The sequence below is a fragment of the Drosophila bipectinata genome, chromosome 3R (genome assembly GCF_030179905.1).
Source record: "Drosophila bipectinata strain 14024-0381.07 chromosome 3R, DbipHiC1v2, whole genome shotgun sequence".
Lineage (NCBI taxonomy): Eukaryota > Metazoa > Arthropoda > Insecta > Diptera > Drosophilidae > Drosophila > Drosophila bipectinata.
This window is the reverse complement of record NC_091739.1, coordinates 2342623-2356066: the sequence shown is the minus strand read 5'-3', so window position 1 is coordinate 2356066 and position 13444 is coordinate 2342623. Positions and strand designations below refer to the sequence as shown.

Genomic DNA, 13444 nt, shown 5'->3' with positions numbered 1-13444 from the left:
GACCTTTTGGGATTTTTTTTCTCGGGTTTCCCCAAACGTTTCTCGTTTAAACCCTTCGGTGCCCAACTCCATCCGCTGCTGACAGCAAAATCCACACGAAAGATAACAAAGCAACCGAACCCTCCGGCGAACGAACAAAACCAACTTGCAACTTTGGTTGCTTCCTCCCCTGAGGTTCTCATGCTACTTATTTTAATTGCTCAACATTTTTCAGAAACTTTTTGCACGCAGCACACACTGGCTGCCACACACTGGGCCAGTATTGAATTCTTTTTAGGGGCATTTGCAGCTCGCTGCTTAATCGACTGATTTAGAAGTTTATTGCATCCTGGCTGGCATTGTGGCAGATCCCTGGGAAGTGGAGTTGGCCCCAAAGGCGTTTGAAACGACCTGCGTGTCGGACTTTATTTGTTTCTGTGTCTCGACCATTTCGAAATATAAATGGACTTTCGTACATAAAGCGGATAATACTTCCAGCCGCTTTAAACTGCACTTGAATTTATTGGCCGTTATTTAAATGCTAGCCGGCAAAGGCCACCGCCTTGTAGAACTCTATTCTGTCATAAATACTGAAGTAATTTCCACGCAAGCTCCGAACGCTCGTAACCGCAATTGTGCGGCAACTGGTAGCTGCTGCCCTTGACCATTGCACAAAGGGTGGGCCAGGATTCGGAGTAGCCTGAAACCGTTTTTCCCTGCGACAATGCGTATAATTAAGCAAAGCCACAAAAATCACACAATTTACGCAGCCGACGCGGCATATTAATGGCTGCTTATTGAGACAAGAGCATGGAATGTTTCGAAATTTGCATTAAAACTGATTTATGCATTTGTCGTTGTGGTCGTCGTCGTTATTGCTGCTTTTGGGTTTCGGCTCTCAGTGGCACATGCCGAATTTGCATAAATTTTGCGCATCCATGATGGCGCTTTTATTGCGTACTTGGCAATGTCATAAAGTTACAATGCTCAGTCTGCGGCACCCGAAATAATTAACAGCCACGGACATCTTTAAATGTTTGATTAACTTCGAAAGATGTATCATGAAATCTGGCTTAAAATCATGTCCAGTTGTTAAGCCACAAGGCCCAATTAAGTCTGGGCTATGAACTTCCGGCAAGGTTTCATTTTAATTTCGTGGCTATTGAACAGCTCTGATTGGTCCTGGGAAATTAAATTCTTTTCCCATAATTATTTATTATAATTTCCGCCAGCCACTCACATGAGCATATGGAGTTGATTTCGCAGCAGATTCGGGACTCGCTGAATTTTTAATGCTTTCCGAAATGTAATTAACTTTCAAGCAGAAACCGCCTCTGGCAAACGGTCGGAAAGAGATGAAAAGTTTCCCTTATACACTTAAATACTGTTTAGAACATTGGAAGCTCGTTGGCTCGATGCCTTGGGTGGCATCAATATTGCATGGACGCTGCCATCGATGGAAGACCAGCACCAGGAGCTGGAGCTGGCAATTCCAATGCCACTGCCGCTGACACTGCTGTCACAAGGGACGTATGATTGTTTTTCCTTGTCAACACAATGTGTATCTCTATTTCGGCCCCAGTGCTTCGCTTGAGCTTCTCCCCCTTGTAGCCTGTTAATGGCTTTAATGCGATTACACGACATCATTATCCGCTGGCTGCCAAGTTCCGAGTGTTCTCCCATTATGACTTTCATTTGAGGAAAACGCCAGGCTGCCAAGCCTGCCACGCTGCCAGTCCACCAGCCAGCTTCATTTGCTTTAAAGGCCATTAAAGCATTCATCTGGGTAATGGAGTTTCGGTCCAGCCCACCGGTTTCTCTTCACCTCATAAAGCATTCATTGAATATGCCGGGCCAAACAAAACGCAAACAAAATAAAACTAAGGGAGACCTGAAAGCGAAATAAAAGCAAAGAAAAGGCTCCACGCCACTCTGCCAAAAAAGCGAAAATGGAAATTCTGAAATTTAATTTATTTACAGGCTAAAAATTTACCATCAGCCTCAAAGGAACTATTCCAAATGGCACAAATATTAACAGGAGATTTTGATAGAGCTTTACGTAACATTAATCTTTCGGTTCCTCGTCACGGTAGCGATCCACATGTCTGTGACCCGTTTTCTTGGGTTCCGGCAAATAGCCAAAGTGGGTTCGCAGGTATTCCAGGAACACGAACAACATCACAGTATGTGGCATAAGTCGCGTCAGAGACGGAATGAACCCTTTGAAGAAAGCTAGTGGACCCTCCTTAGAGGTCTGTATGAACACATCCGCCAGGTTGCGGTACTCGCCCGGTCGGGCATTCATGCGACGGGTCTTCACAACATCGATGGGCTGAGTCAAAGTCGTGGCGGACCCGGCCGATATAACAGAAGCAACGATGTAGGTGCCCATGTTCTGCGGCATGCCCATCTGGATGAGCGTTCCCTTGCTCTGCTCGTAAAACGCGATCTGGCCCACGGTCATGAACATGCCACGGAGGGCGGTCATCGAGGATCCATTGAACAGACTTCGCCAGCCCTCCTCTTGGGTAATGCGGACGAGCCCATCAATGGCATGTTTGTAGCTAAAAAATAATTATTTGAGACTTAAATCATAATCGGTTCTACAGGTTCCCTCTTTGGGGTTTACATAGTTGGAGTGTACATAATTTTTTGACTCACTTGCGTCTCTTTTCTACTGGCAACTTGACGTCGTTTTGTAGTCGGACATTGATCAGATCCGCTGGAGCCCCAACATAGCCACCGATTCCACCTGCCACGGCAGCCAGCATTGTCTTCCGGGCCATAGTGCTGGTGTCCACCACGCCTGCTCCGAAAGTGTAGATGCCGAACCGGGCCAAGGTGTAGGTGTACTGGCGCATCAGGGACGCCGATATGCCATTGTAGAGGGCCAGGACACCTTGCTCACGGACTATCTTGCGGGTCGTTGCCATTAGCGAGAGCTTGTCCACCTGTGTCTGGACCAGAACCTTCATCAGGTCCAGAGGGTGGGTGATGAGGGCGGCTATCGAGCTGGCGACGCCGCCGAAGTACCAGCGCGCAACGCGGCGCTGGTTGTAGGATATCAAGCTTGTTCTCCGGATGGACATTTCGCGGGTTTATCGGGCTTACAATAAATTAATTTAGATTCGCAATGTGACAATGCTCGTAAAATGGAAAACGTGTAAAACAGGTGTCGGAGCGAACGTTGCTTAGTGAGTACTTGCTCCGAGCGGAATTCTCAAGTTCCCTCTTTTCAAATGAAATTTAATTCAACGAACTATTGACTGGGCGACCAACCAGTTAAATGTAATAAAAGTTGGGCTTGCCCTTGGAAAGGTCCTTAATCGAAATAGAGAATTACTATCAGGCCCAGAAATTTTGGTAATACTTACACCCAACCCATAGAGCAGAGGAATCGCTATTGTCGCTCCCCCAATAATCAGAAAGTCCCCGATTCTAGCATGGATCGACTTATCCATGGACGCTAGATAGAAATACCCTGAGATAGTGGCGCAGAGCAAGACCACGTTGAATAAAATAATGAACATTACGGCTCTGGTAAGGCTCAGCCGTGTGGGCTTGACCTCGTCATCTTAAAAAAAAAATTCATGAGAGGATTTCCAGATATAAAGGCAAGGCATTACTTACCTGCCTTACTCGATCCGTTTTCCATGCTGGAAACCTCCATTCTTTGACTGTGCAATAGGGTCTTGTGTGCTGGGTGTTTTGTTACACGAAACAATGTGTGTGTTGTATTTGGACGTTTGGTGCAAGGCCGTCTTAGAAGCGTATTCATGTCACATTATTCACACCTGATTAGCCAAGAAATTGCGGCTCACTTCCGGGCCAGAAATGAAACGAAAACAGAAACAGAAACAAATCGTAACAAAACAAACTTGGCACGCAACAAAGGTCAAACAGAGAAAACGCCTCAATCACGCACCTTTGATTATGCTAATGGATCTGCCGGGGGGGCGGGCTCCTTGTTGTTCCATAAATATTCCGACAGCTTAAACAACCGGAAACGGACGCTTCAAATTGTCCACAAGTGCCTGTATTTTAATTGGTCATTTGGTTTTGACAGCTGGAGGCAGCTCCCTCTCGGCAGGTGGGGTCGTCAAACGCGTCGGCCTGAATCCTGGGCTGGAAAGCCATTGTGTTCGTTGCCGATAAATAAAATTCCGTTTGCACATCATAAAAGTTGAACCACTACGCCGGGCCGTAGTGCAACCGAAATTGCCAAACAATTTCCGAGATATTGCCTCAAAAGCAAACTGCACTCCCTGGCTCGCAACAACATTTATTATTTGTTCTGTCTGAAAATAAATTCATTTCGCAGGCAGAGATTAAAGCGACTAAATAATTTGGTTTCAACTCGTTGACCAGGACTTTATTTCTATTTATGTCCAGTTTAGGCAACAATTCGACAAAGTTTTCCAGCTGCCAATGCCTCTCCGCCCTCAATCACAATCACCGTTGATTGATTGCATTTTAATCCCAGTGTGTGCAGATGTCAACGGGCAAACAAATATTTGCATTTTCAGCCAAATTGTCGCATTGCGTTAGATTTGTTTATTTAGCATGTAATTCTATTTTGCGGTTTGCTTAACCAAAAAGCCAGCGCACGTTTATTATTTTATCATAATTGATTTTGGCTGCAAATGGCACACCGGCCAAAGTACTGCCCCCAACCCCAAGAGTGAGGTACGAAAACTTTTAAATGTTCATAAACTTTATTGGTTGTTGGTTAGACAGTTAAGAGTCTGGTAGTTAGTTGGCCAATAGCCACTTCATTTGTTGCTGCAGCACTGGTCCTTGGGCCCGTTCTTGCAGACGCAGTTGCAGTCCTTGTTGCAGCAGCAGTTGTCGCCGCACTTCTGGCTGGTGCACTGGCAGTCTGGAAAATGCAAAATCGAAAGTTGTTAATTTTTTCCGGCTTACTGAGTTCTTGTGGCAACTTACTAGTTCCGCAACCCTTGCAAACCATTTTGTTTGTATCTTCTCGTCGCTTAACTCGGCTAAGATTAACTGAATTGCACTTGCTTGTTTGTTGTCTATGCCACCGACTGCCTTTCCTATTTATACCAATTTCGTGGGCTTCAAACGGGTGCAAAATTGCACAAGTTTCGAGAAAATTTGTTTGTTTGGAACGACTTATCGCGTCGTGTGCAAGCCTCGAGCGAGTGCTACGCAGTTTATCAGACCAGAAGCGAATTAATTTTTTTGCACACGCAATCACTTGCCAACTCGCTGCACACGTCTTTTCGATTGGCTTATCAATCGAGTGCGTTGCGTATTCGCCGGGTGGAGTGAGTCACAGGAAAAAACACACGCAGCTCCCAAGATGAAATCAACGGGAAACACTGCGTCACCAAAATTGTTTGAATTCTTTTGGAATATTTTTCACTTCATTCAGATAAAGGCTTGATTCTTAATTATGAATCAAATAACTTTTCTGGATTTGTTTATTTTACTTTAACATCAAGTTAAACTTAGAATAATGATTTAGAAAAGACCCGTCCAATTCCAGAAAACTAACTACATTTCCAAGTTGTCAGTTACATTTTATATTTTGATTATGTATCTTTATTTGTATTTTTTGGCAATAAACAATAATATTTATAGCACGTAGATTTTTATATAATTTTATATAATTAAATATATATGATATTTTCATTAAAAAGTTTTTATGTTTAGAATAAATTGAAGAATGATCTAATTTGTTCTTTAAAAATCTTAATTGAAATACTTATATTTTACGTTTTACGTATTTATGGATTACTGAAAAGGATTCAGTAATTCCCTTTGCATAGTTAAAAAAAGTTAATTTATTCTTTTTTAAAGCAAAGCTAAAACTTAAGTAAAACTATTAAAAACTCTTTCTTAAAATAGTAGCATTTTAAATAAATTAAGCAAAAAGTTCAATAAATTATAAATTAAATAATAAAATAAATTCGAAGAACAAAATTTAAACCCCTATTTTTTATTTATTTTACTTTTTAATTTTTGCTGTGCCTTGAACTTGTGACTTTGTAAGTACAGAATAAATATGTTGAATAAATACATTTATGTAAATTTACAAATTCATTAATTTATTCCTTCTTCAATCATAAAAGACAATTTTTCCTAGGGGTAATACCTTTTTCATGAAACAAATACTTCATTCAACATAAAAAAAATAAATAAAACGCACATACCAAGGGACGCGACTCGTCACCTACGTGGACAAACGTCCTCAGTGATAAAAACAGACAAAACATCATAAACTTAACAGAAAACTGGTTGAAAAATAATTGCCTACTTTTGGGGACAACATAAAGTCTAAAATGTCCCCGCCCATTACAAAACACTCAATACATAATGCATATTTTGAAGCTGCATAACTATTAAATTGCGTGAAATATAACACAAAAAAAACGTTATTTACTTGTTATAAAATGCTTTGTTTATTCGCAGACTAAATGGATTAACATACATAAATATAGACACATTGGTGCGCATATTGCTAGCATCACATAAACGTAACAGAAACAAATACTTGGGCACAAAATTCTTGGTGTGGTGCTTAGAAATGCACAGGATACTGAGGAATGCTTAGTTCTTCAGTTCGGCTGCCGAGTTGACGAACCCGGCGGTTTGTGTCAACTGCAGCTGGGCCTTCTCCTCGGCCTCCTGAGCCTTCTGTTCGGGCGTCTTGGCCCACTCCTGCAGTTCGCCGGAGCAGTAGAACCAGTAGATGACACAACCAACCAGGTAAATGCCCGCGGAAATGAAGAATATGATGCGCCACTCCTGACTCGTCTGCTCCACAACCACATAGCCGGTGAGAAGTGGACTCACAATTCCAGGGATGGTGGCAAACGTATTACCAATGCCCATCAGAACACTGGCGTGTTGGGGGGCGATGTCCAAGTGATTGACTCTGAAAATTGGAAATGGAGGGAACACATGAAAGTCACTGCTCATGAAGAGCTACTGTCTGCCCAGAATACTCACGCAAATCCGGACCAGGCAAAGGCACCTAAGCCCACGGCAATGGTCAAGCACACCACCGACCAGGTGGGATCCAGGAGATAGGCCGTGAGCATCATGAACACCGTCTGCGCCAGGAAGGCGCCGCAGTTGAAGTTGCGTCGCACCTGAGTGGTCGTCCAAATGCCCTTCACCTGCAGCCAATCGGCCAAGTAGCCGGACACGGCCAAAAGGATGCCCATCGCCAAGTACGGCACTGCCGAAAGGATGCCCGTCTTTCCCAAATCAAAGTTGAGGGTATCTGGGAAATATAGAAAAGACCGCTGATATTTAAATATTTTTAAATTATTTGCTGAACTCACCCTTGAGAAAACTGGGCAACTGGGTGAGCAGAGTATAGAAGCCCCAGTTCTCTGAGAAGTGCGAGGCCATAATGGCGTAGAAGGCCATGGACGTGAAAATGGACTTCCAGGGATGTTTGATGTGCTTGGTGCCCACATAGCCGATGGTCTTCTGAATGTATTCACACTCCTCCTTCGAGCAGAAGCGATCCTGCTCGGGTCCTGCCTTTACGAAAATCAGCCAGGTGATGTACCAAATCACTCCGATGGTGCCAAAAACATAGAACACGCTCTCCCAACCGTACTTGGTGGCCAGGAATCCTGAGCATGGCATCGCCACCACCGTGCCCGCGTAATTACCCGCAAATGCGATGGAAGCCATGCGGGAGCGTTCCAAGGGCGGCGACCAACGGGCCCAGACCGCATGAATGCCCGGGAAGGTGACGCCTTCAAAGAAGCCCTCAATGATGCGGACGGCCAGGAACATTTCCAGGCTGTGTTTAGCCGCCAGGGGAGTGAGCAGGGTCAGGATGGCAGTGCTGCCGATTCCAGTGCCAAATACCTGAATTACATTTTTATAAATTTAAATTGTGTATGATGCTTGTTTGCTAAAATCTACAACATAATAACATCTTTATTTAAAACTAGTTAGTAATATTTATATAAACTGGATTGAAAATAACTTGCATGATTGATTTAACTTTAAGCTGATTAATTAAACCTCTGGCTTGTTTCAAAGTTTAAATGTGATAAAAAAGAAGAAATTTACTTACAATATTACCACCAATTCTGGTGCCAATATAGCCGCCAAGGAATTGGGTCAGAATGTAGCCATAGAAGAAGGAGCTCAGAATCAGGCCCTTCTGCTTCGAGTCCCAGGGAAAGTCCTGCTCCCAGGACACATTCCCATCGCCGTCCACAACCGTGCGGTTCTCGGTCATGGCCACAATGGCCACCGAAAGATTAACCCGGAGCGAGTAGACGTTGAAGAAGCCGAAGAAGGCCATGAGAACCACAATGTAGCGCTGCTTCCGCCAAAAGCGCCAGGTGAGCGGTTCACTTTCCGTGATTTCATTGCTGGAAAATAAAGTGCAAAAAATATGAAAATAGTTCTGCATAAACTCAGGGTATGGTATTCCAATGGCTGGATTGTTGATGGTGAGAGGCATGCAAATGAAGAGGTTACTTTCCCTTTCAGCCAGTCTGTATATTTTTCTGCAGGCAACATGCTGGTTTTTTTCATTATTCTCTTTTTTTGCGTCTAGCCCCGAAACCAGTTTTGAAGCTGGTGTGTTATCGACTGGTTTATTCAACCCATATTGCGCTCCAGGGCACCGAGGAGTCTATTTACATGCACATGTATTGGCGCTGGTTTGATTTACATATTCTTGGGCCCTCAAAAAATGCGGAACCGATTTGAGCTATATGGATAGTACTCACTTGTTGTGGTGCACCTGGTCGTGGTGCTTGCCGTTCTTCGAAGACTCCAGGTCAGTCATTTTGTCGGCCTGCAAATGCATTTAATTTGTTTATACAATACGGCAATTGTTAACGACAACTCGTGTGCGTGCTGGCGAATCATTAAACCCGTATTTAAGGCTGATTGACCCAACAGAAGCCCCACTCGAAAGCGTGTTATAATTCGAGGGATGTGCTGTAGCGCCCAAGTGCTATGCATATAGGTTTTCATACAATATATTGAGGGATCTGATCTGTTGCGTGCCGTCCGCGTAATTGACATTGACACTGACCGAAGAGCAAACATTTTCCTAAGCAATTTGTGGGCAACTAATGCGGAAACATAATAGCCGAGCCAGGCCGGAGACGTTCCTGCTGTCTAAGCTTGGCATTCGCGAACGAGACGCATCTTAACTCAATTATCCATTTAACTTATTAAGCCAGTGCTTCGCCAATTGTGGCACGCGAAATCTCGCGCAGAACCTATAGTCGAGTACAATATAGTTTGTGTGGCCCTCTCAAAACTGTAATCAAATAATTGTAGAGTGAGTGAGTCCAGCTTGGTTGATTCGCTTTGATTTGCAAATTGCACGAATTTTCGGCACTGTCGTACCAAATTGAAGCAATTGCACACCACACGCACGTGCTAATAATGGAAACTCGTAGCGGGGATCAGCGAAAGTGGTTGGACACATTCCCTCAATGAATAGAGAATCTAAATATACCTTATCATTATGGATTTACGATTACAACTACCGCAGAATTTATTACATTCCCTCTATCTATTACAGCCATATATTTAATAAAGCACAGAGAACTGATATTTTCCCTCCTGAAAGTTTTCCTACACTATAGAACCTTTCCATGGCTGAGTCTCAAAAATACTAATTGCTATTTAATCGTTTTATTTCTCCTAGCTATTATTTCTTTGTTTATGCTCCTTAGCTGGGCCAATAAAGATGGGACCATTAAACAGTTATATATAGCTTTTTACTGCCACACACGGGTTATCTGGTGCGACTGCAAACTCCAGTGTTGTGGACGCACGGGAACAACAAGAAGGAAACCTGCCGAGATTTTTGTTTTATAAAGTGCCATTATGAGTATCGTAAATTCCGGGTCTCGGATGATGGCTCCACATAGGGTAAGCCGTTTGGAAAACCATATTTTGCCTCCGATAAGTAGCAGTGCGAACAAAATATTAGTCTTTCCACGAGAATGACAAAGTATTCTGAACAAAACATGTGTTTTACTATCAATCAGTTTGGAATCTTTCATAACAAATATGCACTGTACACCTATACCTAGCATGGCTCATAGATTGTGGGGGGGAAACAGTTGCAAAAGTGAGTTTAGAAGAAACAATTTGCAACAGCAGGCGGCAAAGTGTCTTTAATGAAAACTCTATTGAAGCCACTTGAGCAAACAGCTAACCGCACAACACCCAAGTTCAATAACACACACAGCCATACGCACAGGTGCACGAGTGCACTTTGTAAAATTTTAAAATACTTTTCAACTTTTGAGCACCAAACGCACCGATGAAAGTTTACACTTCTTAACTGGTTACTGCGATCGAACCGCCAACTGTGGCCTGCCTGCACTGCTTGCCGGTTGGGTGTGGGTGGACAGGTGTGAAGCCGCCGGTTGCTCGCAGCGGACTGAAATATCAAGCCGGCAGACGCCAGCAGCTTAACTCGGCAGCAGCAGAGCAGCAGCCACCACAGAGCCCGATCAGTTTAGTCGAGTTATTTTTAGGAGCGGGAGCCGAAATTTCTATCCAGTTTATGGCCTTCAATTGAAGCCTTAGTGGTCGTGATATCACAGCGGAATAGAAGCGAAGACTAGGAAAAAGCCTTGATTGTGATTAGAAAGTGGGAAAGAGACTAAACACGTGTCTGGATTGTGCGTAAATGACCCATCCCGTTAGGGGACTTTCATTGAAGCACCTGAGATCATAAACCCAAAGCGGGATGGAGGAACCTTGACTGTGATTAGGGCCGAATCCCAAGCCGCAGTGCTCTGATAGTGATCGACATAAAGCTTGCTTATCGTTTGATTAGCGCGGTGTGACGCTTGTAAAGATAAATTGTTTCGGTAATTTTGGGCGGTCAGCGATAGCGCTTTAGCACTAAATTGAATCTGCGAGATTTGCTGCTAATTCGGGAGCTATATTGGGCAAAACCCGAAAGTCGAGCGAAAAGAACAGGCATAGTGGCGCATAAATTGGACAATAATAAAATAATTGTATTCATTAACTCAATAATGCCAACTAATTACTATTTAATAGAGACACTTGGGAAGCTTTTATAGAACCATAGCACATACATAGAATCCCACTAGTACAATAAAATCAGTGCTGAAATAAATTAAAGCCAATTTTACGCTAAATCTATCCATTTAATTGAAATTTTTTTAAATATATCAGTATTTTAATGCATTTAGCTGTGAATTGTGGTAATAATGTTAATTTAATTCATGGTTTTAGTATCTTCAAATGTTAAAATACTTGATTATTGCATTTATTAAACTGATTGAAAATCGAATTATTTTTTTGATTCTCACTTCATATGCTCGTGATTTAATAATTATATTACCGAATAAATTGATTTTGGTCGGTTACCTTCTATAAAAAACATGCCTTTCACACATGCTCTTCAAATTTAAATAATTTTAAACTATTTTTATTTCTGTAACCTAACCGCAATGTGGCAAACAAATCGGTGCCAAAAACAAATTAGCATGAAGAGACACAACCGCAGAAATTAACAGCCAGGACAGGCCAGGCACGAGAACTCTGCGGCTACGCCTTAACTAATGTCATCTATTTTCATTGTCGAGTGCGAATTATCTGCAAACAAAAACACAAATTGCATAAATATCCAGTTGGAAGTGGATTTTATTTATCTGTTAGGATATTCGGTTGATATGATTTTCATAGAGCCTCTAATTGGTCGAGTGGTGCCGATAATCGTAGGCAATATTCGAAGGGGGACTTGGCCGGGGGCATGTCACTGTTAACTTCGAGGTGCTAACAGCAAGCAAGCAGTGCGGTTAACAGAGTTGGGCCCACAAAGCATTCATGACGTATACGCCCCGTGGATCGGTTATAATTGCCGTCATTTGTACCTTGAAAAAATGCAATAATAAAGCTTAACTTATTTAAATACGAAAAATAAAGGATTGGATTGCAAAACATTGCGCAAAAAAATATGCAATCTTTAGATATATTAAAAAAGCAGCGAACGCAGCTATGTTTTTTTGTGAGGCAGAAGGGGAACATATCATAAACAATTGCCGCAGTCACACGTGCTGCAAAACAAATAAACAAACTGTGGCAGCTCAATTTACATGCGCCGAGCCAGCTGCAGCTGCTGCACGTGACAAAAACATTGCAACATCCCGGTCAGAAAATTGGCGAAACAAGGAAAACAAACATATACAAAACACACAGCCGAGCAACATGTGGACATGTTGAATTAAAAACGGAAAGAGAATAACAAAAGTTGATTGCTTCCAGTGCTGCGTGTCGTCACCAGAGGCCCCAAGGAAATGTGTACGCTGCAATTAATTGATTTTCGGGGGGAGCGGGCCCCTATCCCGGTGATCACTAAAGAGGTTAAAACGACGCTGGGGGCTATAATTTCACACCTCATTGAAAATGAAACTTTAACGAAAGTTCTTTGGTCGTTTGCTCGCGAATCTTGTACAGAAAATGGGGTTTAGATGTTAATTGGTTGTTTGTCATAGAGATGAGTTTATGCAATCCCTTTGCTAGAATACATTTTTATCCGAAATCCTTATTAAACGCGCCATTTGTTTCCCCAGATTCTAGGCCAGGTGTCGAATTTTATCCTTGGCTTAGCCTTCGCCAACGAGTCCTTTGTTGGCGCCTTTGTGCGATCGCTCTCCTCTGGCAAATTGCATTTTAATTGTGCGCTCAAAGCAAACGCAGCTAAGTGCAAACAATTTCAGCTGAATGCGCGACAAATAAAACCAAGAAAATTGCTTGCCAAGCTTTAAAGGGAATTTTCATCCGAATACACCTTGTACACCTTCAATCTTATGCCTTGTACCTTGTATATAGAAGCCGAAAAATGGAGGAAAACGGAGGAAGAAGTAGCGCAAAACCGTTCCAATGCAAATTTGTCTTTTGACTTTGACTACGTGAGCCTTTAATGGTTTTCTGGTAGTAACTTTAGCACAAAACTCGAAACTTTTCAACTTCCTGTGCCAGTGCCGTTGTCGTCCCCTTTGATTTCGAGTTGACAAAAGTTCCAGCGAGTTGAGCGCATATTACAAAGCCCCCAAATGCTCCTCGGACGCCAAAAAATACAAAAAATATATAGAAGAGCAGTATACTGGATCCGGGGCGTTTTGTGCCATTGCGCTTTTAGTTGAAGCTCACCGGCCCCTGCTCTGGCATTCCCTTCTTAGAGCTCAGCTTCCCGGCTACTTGAAATGCAGCAGAGGTAGGAGCCCAGGCACAAGTCTTAAACCTCTCCTTCGATTCCCAGTAGCCGGCAGTTGGACATTTCATTTCCATTCCACTTTTGGACACACGTAGGTCCCCGGAGGTTAACGCAATTCCATTCCCTGCCGAAGCTGTTTAAATATTTCAACCGGGCTGCTGCAGAGCCAAACTTTGCCTAATTGCCAAGTAGCCAAGTAGCAAGATAGCGTAGTGGAAAGAGGTCAAAAGTCAAGGATTG

General features: G+C 42.9%; 4 protein-coding genes across 4 annotated transcripts; all 4 read right to left on the bottom strand.

The window, feature by feature from the left end:
- Positions 1–1931: 1931 nt before the first annotated feature.
- Positions 1932–3068, bottom strand: Dic2 (Dicarboxylate carrier 2). The gene is made up of 2 exons (XM_043211991.2): positions 2641–3068; positions 1932–2543 (listed from the first exon to the last, which is right to left on the bottom strand). The coding sequence occupies exons 1-2, from the start codon at positions 3066–3068 to the stop codon at positions 2045–2047; spliced, it is 927 nt and encodes a 308-aa protein (XP_043067926.1). The 3' UTR covers positions 1932–2044.
- Positions 3069–3158: 90 nt separating this feature from the next.
- Positions 3159–3753, bottom strand: LOC108130754 (uncharacterized). Its single transcript, XM_017249339.3, has 3 exons — positions 3610–3753; positions 3354–3553; positions 3159–3300 (listed from the first exon to the last, which is right to left on the bottom strand). Exons 1-3 carry the CDS (start codon positions 3647–3649, stop codon positions 3262–3264), a joined length of 279 nt encoding a protein of 92 aa, XP_017104828.2. The 5' UTR covers positions 3650–3753; the 3' UTR covers positions 3159–3261.
- A 922-nt stretch (positions 3754–4675) lies between these two features.
- Positions 4676–5077, bottom strand: MtnB (Metallothionein B). Its single transcript, XM_017249367.3, has 2 exons — positions 4924–5077; positions 4676–4858 (listed from the first exon to the last, which is right to left on the bottom strand). The coding sequence occupies exons 1-2, from the start codon at positions 4946–4948 to the stop codon at positions 4752–4754; spliced, it is 132 nt and encodes a 43-aa protein (XP_017104856.2). The 5' UTR covers positions 4949–5077; the 3' UTR covers positions 4676–4751.
- A 1312-nt stretch (positions 5078–6389) lies between these two features.
- Positions 6390–10387, bottom strand: MFS9 (major facilitator superfamily transporter 9). The gene is made up of 6 exons (XM_017249322.3): positions 10272–10387; positions 8715–8782; positions 8048–8351; positions 7296–7836; positions 6958–7234; positions 6390–6883 (listed from the first exon to the last, which is right to left on the bottom strand). Exons 2-6 carry the CDS (start codon positions 8771–8773, stop codon positions 6556–6558), a joined length of 1509 nt encoding a protein of 502 aa, XP_017104811.2. The 5' UTR covers positions 8774–8782; positions 10272–10387; the 3' UTR covers positions 6390–6555.
- Positions 10388–13444: the final 3057 nt, after the last annotated feature.

What these genes read in the sequence shown, in the direction of transcription:
- Dic2 (XM_043211991.2), bottom strand. Translation starts at nt 3,068, where the DNA reads ATGTCCATCCGGAGAACAAGCTTGATATCCTACAACCAGCGCCGCGTT. An exon ending in CCAGTAGAAAAGAGACGCAA is followed by an intron (nt 2,544 to 2,640) that starts GTGAGTCAAAAA and finishes ATTATTTTTTAG; the next exon opens with CTACAAACATGCCATTGATG.
- LOC108130754 (XM_017249339.3), bottom strand. Translation starts at nt 3,649, where the DNA reads ATGGAGGTTTCCAGCATGGAAAACGGATCGAGTAAGGCAG. An exon ending in AAACGGATCGAGTAAGGCAG is followed by an intron (nt 3,554 to 3,609) that starts GTAAGTAATGCC and finishes TTTTTTTTTAAG; the next exon opens with ATGACGAGGTCAAGCCCACA. An exon ending in CTCTGCTCTATGGGTTGGGT is followed by an intron (nt 3,301 to 3,353) that starts GTAAGTATTACC and finishes ATTTCGATTAAG; the next exon opens with GACCTTTCCAAGGGCAAGCC.
- MtnB (XM_017249367.3), bottom strand. Translation starts at nt 4,948, where the DNA reads ATGGTTTGCAAGGGTTGCGGAACTA. An exon ending in TTGCAAGGGTTGCGGAACTA is followed by an intron (nt 4,859 to 4,923) that starts GTAAGTTGCCAC and finishes TGCATTTTCCAG; the next exon opens with ACTGCCAGTGCACCAGCCAG.
- MFS9 (XM_017249322.3), bottom strand. Translation starts at nt 8,773, where the DNA reads ATGACTGACCTGGAGTCTTCGAAGAACGGCAAGCACCACGACCAGGTG. An exon ending in CCAGAATTGGTGGTAATATT is followed by an intron (nt 7,837 to 8,047) that starts GTAAGTAAATTT and finishes AATGTAATTCAG; the next exon opens with GTATTTGGCACTGGAATCGG. An exon ending in TTTGCCTGGTCCGGATTTGC is followed by an intron (nt 6,884 to 6,957) that starts GTGAGTATTCTG and finishes TCCAATTTTCAG; the next exon opens with AGTCAATCACTTGGACATCG.